Consider the following 7,415-nt stretch of genomic DNA (forward strand, 5'->3'; position numbering starts at 1 on the left):
ATTAAATATTTGAAAAAAATGTGTAATAACTGGCCAAGTCTTGACTGGATAGTCTTGTTACTCTGTGTGTCTAAGCCACCCCCAACACATCAGACAGGCTGCACGTTAAAAAACACCACCCTATTTAGAATTATAGTTTTTAATAAGAGAAACGCGTGTTTGTAAACCACAGGATGAAGCGGTTAGTTCTTTGACACCTAGCTCAGGTTGTTAAAATTAAATTCACTGCCACATGGCCTCCCACAACATCCGTGCCCATAAGGGTATATAGTAATTGCCATTTGACAGTTATTTCTCACTCAGTAGTATAACCTAGATTTTTTTTGTTGTTACATATACATTACTGTGCTGCAAAGATGTTGGCAGTAAGGCAAAGTGTGAAGTCAAGCTAGCAGAAATAACTCTGTAGCAACACATTTATCAGCTGTTAGTTTAATGCCAGGCTCCATGGATTTAGAGCATATCGACAGTTATTCCATTTCTGTGTCGAGTCTGTGAGAAAGCTTGTCTGCTTTTTATTTCCTTTGTTAAAGGCATTGACAGCAAGTCCATAAGTGAGTTAAGAGAATTGTTTTAAGCAGAAGTCTTAAAATAAATAGTGTACAGTATCTCGAGGTGCTGCAAGTTCTGTCTATGAATTAAAACATGAGTGAACTTCCTTCCCCTTTTTGTGTCATATCAAGTGCTAGTTATCTTTGTTGTATTTTTATTCTTTTGTAGTTGATGTGTTTCAGAAATCCTAAACTGGCTTTTAATGACGTGTTTTTAATATAAACACCCTGTACATTTGTATTACCTTTCTGCTGCCTTTTCTTCCCAGTACACATTTGCTTTTGGCGAGTGTGTTCTAAACAGAGTGGCATGCAACACACACACACCTATGCTATCACTTTCTTCTTCAGGTTCCTACATCCCTGCTGGTTACCCGTTCTCGCCTTATGGTGGCAAGATGGGTGGTGGGGAGGAGGGTGAGAAATCTCGCTGCAGCCCCACGGTAAGCAGCAAGGCCGCCTCGGAGGCCAAAGCCCTGGACATCCTGCACCAACACGCCAACCAGTACAAGAGCAAATCCCCCACAGTGAGCGAGAAGTCAGCCCACGAGAGAGAACGTGGAGGAGGGGAACGGGAGAGGGACAGGGAACGGGAGAGGGAAAGAGAGCGGGAGAGGGAAAGAGACATGGATCGGCCTCGGTCGTCCCCTTCTCAGCGACTCATGCCATCTCATCACCACCTGGGCTATCCTCTTGTGCCTAGCCAGTATGATCTGTCATATGCCACAGGTCAGCCTCGCTCTTACATTTAAAACGTGGCTCTGAATCCTGGTCCTGAATCATCTTGCATTTCTGTGAGCTTTTATTAACAGAATGTATATGTAGCATGTAGTTATCACAGACACTCATTCCCTGTACTTATAAATGATCTACTGCTGAAGCACCTGTCCATTGGATTCAATTGAAAGGGGAGTGTGATTAAACAGATTGCTTTAAATTGTCATCTGTGATTAATCATGGCATGCTACAGATGTGGATTATAGATTAGGCTGCATTAGTCCTCTAATTAGCTTATCAGTTGTATCAGGTTTCTTTAAGCAGTGCGAACACTGAAATACGTAACACGCCCCAGGATCAGGATTGGGGGCCCCTGTGTGAGGATGTTTAAAGGCTAAGCACCACTTAATGGACCTCCATGAATATTTCACATTATTTTAGTTACTGACAGATATAAGTATGAATTAAAATCAAAATATCAGCTTATTTAGCTTTAAAACTGACAATTTTATTAAATTGACGGAAAAAACCAGAGCTCGCTACGGAAATTCTTGAACGCAACCGTGACGTCACTGGTGGACAACAGCTGAACAGCGTCGCGGTAAAACACCGTTATGACTGACTGTTATGACAGTATCTAGCTAAATAACCAACATTATTCATGACAATAGCCTAGCAATAAGCTAAACTCAAATGTAGAGGTACCGTTATTCTTGTAAATGTGATCGAAGTCGAACTCGAATTCATCCGACACTATAAACCTCCGTAATGCAGCTACGTAGCCGAGTATAATCTGAGCCACCGAGTTTAGTGAGTCAAGCTAACGTTAACTAACACCAACTAAAACAGGCGAAGTGAGTGTCCTAACCCTGTTTACCTCCATGTTACAGAGGCTCTTGAACACCTTTCGTTGGTGTCCTTACATGCCCATATTGTTGGAACAGCGCCAGTGAAATGAGCTACAGATAACGGAGTGAGCGGATGGTCCTTTCCAAAGTGCCCGTTTAAAGTGGACTTTTAAACCTTATTCCTTCAATTAGTAAGAAATAACTGATAGTTTTCTGACTATCAATAAACACAAGTTAGGAACTCAAACTCCACTGTATTTATTTGTTTGACACTTTCATATCGCTGGTGCTTAGCCTTTAAAATACCTGCATTGTGCTTAGGGCTGGACAATAATTCAATATCAATATATATCACAATATAAAATGTTTCAGGATTAATTATGATTTTTTAACACATTTTTAATATTTCAGTTTACGTTATTTACAGCATCTATCACAGGGCGCTGCCGTCTGTTCGTTACACTCAATATTAAAAGTAGTTTAAAAATATTATTATTGACAAAGCCAAGAGGTTTATATTTGTCAATGATGTCATCTTTGTTGTTTTTATTATTGCTCATATCAATATTAGAATTACATCATATAGACAAAACTAAGAAATGAGTTATAAATTTTGGCCTAATTGCGTTCCTAAACTATTTGAAATATTTATACTCGGTGATGACAAAATGATGTGATTTTTACCCCCCCCCCCTCCTCTTCTCACTTACAGGCCTGTCATCGTCAGCTATTGTTGCCAGTCAGCAAGCCGCAGCCCCCTCCCTTTATCCACCAGCACGGAGGTGAGAATGGTAAGACAAACAACTAGATAACAAGACAGTTCAGCAAGCAGGAAACATGAGATTGTGTGAAATGGGGGAGCTCTTGAGAATTTCCCTTTGATTTCAGCCTCAATAACCACAGCACAATCGGCAAAGACTCCTTTGCATGACAGAAGGCTCTGGTGTCACTTTAGCTGGGTTTTATTCTGAGACCGTGAAACGGACGGCCTGGTATTTCTGATATCTGAGCTTAATGAGAGGTCCCTGTACTTGCTGTACCAGCTCAGAGGCCCCTCACTAAAAAGCTTTCTGACACACGCTCAGCCTTTCACAATCCTCCATCTGTTCTGAAGCATCATGATTATTTAAAGGTCCCCTGACTGAGGCTGGTCTTTTCAGGACAGCAGTAGATTTTCAGCTCTCAAGCCTCAAGTGTTTAAGTCTGTGGCTTTATAATGAGGACTTGTGCTAACCCCTGGTGGTTAATAAAAATATTGCAGGCGTCCGAGACTTGATTTAAGGGAAATTTCACACGTCTCGACCAATTTCTCATTAAATATTTGGTTTGGAGCCGTCACTCTGACTGGATTAATGTTCAGTTCTCCTTTCTGGGGGAACGTAGAGTGAGGGTTGTTCACAGCTGTGAGGAACGGAAGCAGATGTCTTCCGTTCGCTTTCTCTTTCAGCCTTGTTTCTGTCTGCTGCATCTCTGTTACGTGATCAGTCATCATTGACCATCACTTGCAAGGACATGGCAGTATCTGCTTTATGCATAGTACACTTACAATGGAAGCCAAAGGACAGGATCTGAAGCTCTTGCCCATTGATTGAGCAGCGTCCTCTTATGAATCAGTGGAACATTGTAATGGAAGATTGGCCTTAATTCATTGAATTATTGCACGCATTTCCTTGCCTCAAAACTCAGTATGTTTACACACGTTTGTGTTTCTTTCCTTCTAGGGAACCCTGATTGCCTCGCCACATCTTTACAAATACACATGTGACTGGATCACATGGGGAAGTTTATGGAGCTCATTTAGACATCAGTTGAATGGTGTTTCTATATTTTTAGTTTTTTTTTTGTTTTGTTTTTTTTTACTTTCTGCCGGAATGTGTGGCAGACCAATGTTTTCTTAGCATCCGTACCTCGTACCCCACTGAGGACTGTGAGACCAGGTTTAAAGCCATCCTGCCCCGCCCCTCCCGGCCAGACACTGAACTCTGTCTGTGAACTCGTGAAAAAGGAGCAAGCGAAGAGTCTTTGTACGGAGAAAAGGAGAATAAAACCGTTAAGAGAATCCCTACAAAAGCCAATGGCCAACTGCTTAACCCCCCACATGCAGCGGAGTGTGGCTGGACAGGCGCAGACTGGTGGGTGAAAAGAAATAAAGACTGAATATAGTTTATCATGATGCAATTTTTTTTTGGTTTGTTTTCTCAAACTCGCATCCTCATGTCCACGATGGTTGTGTTCTAGATCCACAAGAGTGAGGGGTGCAAATTCTTGGTTCTTTTTGACATTGTCTCATAAACGTAACTGTCACGGCTGCATTTTTATTTTTGTTTTTCTCTTCTATTTCTTCCCTCTCCCCCAGCATTGTCCGGAGGGTCAGCATCTGTTTCCATCGTTTTTTTCATGAATATTTACACAGGAAAAAAAAAAAAAAGCCAGTATCCATGTTTTTCAATGATTACGTTTCATTGTTTTGTTCCTGGATTCGGGTGGTTCTGTTTTTGTTCACGTATTTATTGAAGTAGCTGTCGGGCTGCATCACTGTTTTTGACAAACATTATGCTCTTTCAGCCGCACTGTTGTTGGGCTGGTGCGCATCTAGTCTTTTACAAGCCGTGCTACTCATCCACTGACGTGACTATCAGCGGATGTCATGCTGAGTAATTGGACCCAATGAAACATCTCACTCCACTGCAGCGTTCTAGCAGAGGCATCTTAGGTAGCGTATCACTGACAGTGGGCAAATGGACTGGTCTCAGGTCAGCTTCTTTGTGGCTTGGTTTCGAATATTTCCTCACCCTGTGGTTTGCAGTGCCAGATTTGCTCTCTATACCGCCCCCTTCCCTCAAGTGAGTAGTCAGCGATGTGACAGGACCTAGGGGTTACTGAGCGACAGGCTGTTGTTAATAGAGCAGTGAGTGTGGCCTGTGTTGTGTCATGTACCTGTTGGCTGGGGGCGGGGGGGGCACACACCAGAAGAGGCCCAGTATTTCAGTTTGCTCTGCGGTTACTTGCATGGGGCCTTCTCTTCCTGGATACTTATCGTGATGTGCTGCTCCACAAAAGCGAGCTCTCGATTTTTGTTTTTGTTTTCCTGATTTTATTTTATTTTATTTCTCCCCCTCCTCTTAGGCCACCTTGTTTTTTTCTTAGCAGGTTTGTGTCACGTTGGTCAGCATGGTGTACTATAGCACTAGAAATGTGGTGGTGTCTCCTCAGGCGAATCGAGCTTTGAACCTACACCTTTTTTGCTATTGTATTGCTGTCTTGCTCTGCACACATGCTATGGTGTCTGTATATGATGTACAGAGGAATTATTTTAACAATGCGACTGGAGAACCATCAGCTTTTATGGTGTTTCAGTGCTAGTTTTAAACATGTTATAATACGATTCCTAAGGGTTTTGTTATTTTTGTCCTGATTGTCCTCTAACCTCTTCACTGTACCTCTGTACAGATGTCAGTGTAACTCTTTTATTTTTGAATTGTTTTATTTATTTTTTTATATTGGGAAACTCAATGGGGCCACTCCGGATTCTATTCGAATTGATATCAGAACACCACCCAAATATTATGGCGCCACACAAAAGAAAAGTGATTCCCAAATCCTTTAGTTGGTCACACGAATGTGAAAGAAGGGTTTGCGGGTGATGATGTATCTGAAGGATTTTTATGACTTGGCCCGCGTCATCAGTCTCATATGAGAAATCATTCAGCGCCGCTTTCATCTTCAGCAGCAAAAAGCCCTCGGCTGAAGGACACCAAGGTACATGTCAGGAGTGGGAAATGCAATATGAAACCCACCCTTAAGCTATCATAAGAATTTTTAGGTCTTCATTCTCCGTGTCTGTGAACCCTGCACTGGCTTCTTTTAACTCACAATGCAAGAACATGAAACCAAAATCGGACTCTGAATCTTCATTCTAATCCTCCGAGTTCAGATGATTTCCTGACTAAGAGGTTGGATCCCATCAGGTTTGTCTCCACTGTACTCCATGAATCTTCTCAGATGGTGCTTGACCGACATCCTTTGATATCTCTGCAGTAGAAGCTGTGCACTTCTGCATGGTTTGCATCATTCTTCACACTGGACTTCCCAACCCAAATCCCACCCCGTCTCGGTCCAAATGACAGTCCCCCCTCCCGCCCTCCCCACAAAGTATCAGTCACTGGTACTAAAGGATGTTTACATTTTTTATGGTTTAGTTTTGAAATAATTCCTCGGCCGTCAATCGCTCAAATGCTCCTGCTCCCTCCTGGACTGTCCTTATATGTAAAGTGTACATTACCATATTTCTTTTTATACAATACTGTAACTTGCCTTTGTACATTTAGGCAAAAAAAATAAATCTTTTTATGAGACAATCACATCTGTCCTTGTGTGGCTCTCTTCCTTCTTTAGCAGCAGAAAACCTGGTGGTTTTGGAATAACACTGTAATTAAAAATCCAGACATTCTTACCGTTTCTAGAGTGTTTTTAAAGACGTCTTCCAGCATTGTTCAACCTTTTCTGCCTACTGTATCTGTAACATATGTCACGTTCCACCGAAAAACCATTGACACAAAGCAGTGCTATAATACACCACCTGCCCATTAGACTTCTATAGTCTTGTCATTGTCATAGGACATGCATAATACAGATGACACACACACTTATATTAAATGTCCTTAATTTCCTTCAGTAACAGCTTCTGTTCTGGGATGGCAACCAGTTGCAACATCTTAGTGAGGATCTGATGGCATTCATAAGAACATTGGAGCCTGTGTATTGATGTTGGGACTCTGCTACATTTAGCTGCTGTATCTAAACTCACTACCTATAAGGGGTGTCTACGAGTCTCTTTGTTTTAGTCTGGAGCATTGGCTTATAAAGACCATTGTGTAACTTAAGAGTGACGGATCCATTCATAGCTACAGGCCACCCTCACACTGCCTCAGTCTCAAGCCATTATCCTCTGTCTGCTGCATGTTATCTTCATGCACTTATCCTTTAATCTCTCACCCGTTGCACATCACCAGGAGCAGAAATGTAACTGAGCTTGGTTCAGTGTTGCAATAGGCCATGAATAATTGAATTATTGGAAATAAGGCAGATCCTTTCATATTTCACTCATAAATTGAGCCCGGGGCTTTTCTGCTCGTTCGTAGCAGGCTGTCGCTATTACACTGAGGGGAGTGGCGCATGACAGCAGTCGTATCTTTGATAGGGTAATTGTTTTTCATTGTTGGGTCAGTGCCTGAGCCATGTGCACAGCTGTAGTCTCAGAGCCCATTCGGGTTGTGTAATAGGCACCCTGTCCCTTTCC

The 7,415-nt window shown here is 42.2% G+C and overlaps 1 protein-coding gene across 1 annotated transcript in view; it reads left to right on the forward strand.

The window, feature by feature from the left end:
* The window catches only part of znf609b (zinc finger protein 609b), a 44,557-nt gene extending 38,094 nt beyond the window's left edge, over positions 1 to 6,463 (forward strand). The window contains exons 7-9 of the mRNA XM_066647356.1: positions 903 to 1,280; positions 2,829 to 2,907; positions 3,838 to 6,463. Of these exons, the coding sequence (XP_066503453.1) occupies positions 903 to 1,280; positions 2,829 to 2,902 (452 nt within the window). The 3' untranslated portion in view covers positions 2,903 to 2,907; positions 3,838 to 6,463. The remainder of the gene's footprint in view (positions 1 to 902; positions 1,281 to 2,828; positions 2,908 to 3,837) is intronic.
* Positions 6,464 to 7,415: the final 952 nt, after the last annotated feature.

Source organism: Hoplias malabaricus, chromosome 16 (assembly GCF_029633855.1).
Source record: "Hoplias malabaricus isolate fHopMal1 chromosome 16, fHopMal1.hap1, whole genome shotgun sequence".
NCBI classification, from domain to species: domain Eukaryota; kingdom Metazoa; phylum Chordata; class Actinopteri; order Characiformes; family Erythrinidae; genus Hoplias; species Hoplias malabaricus.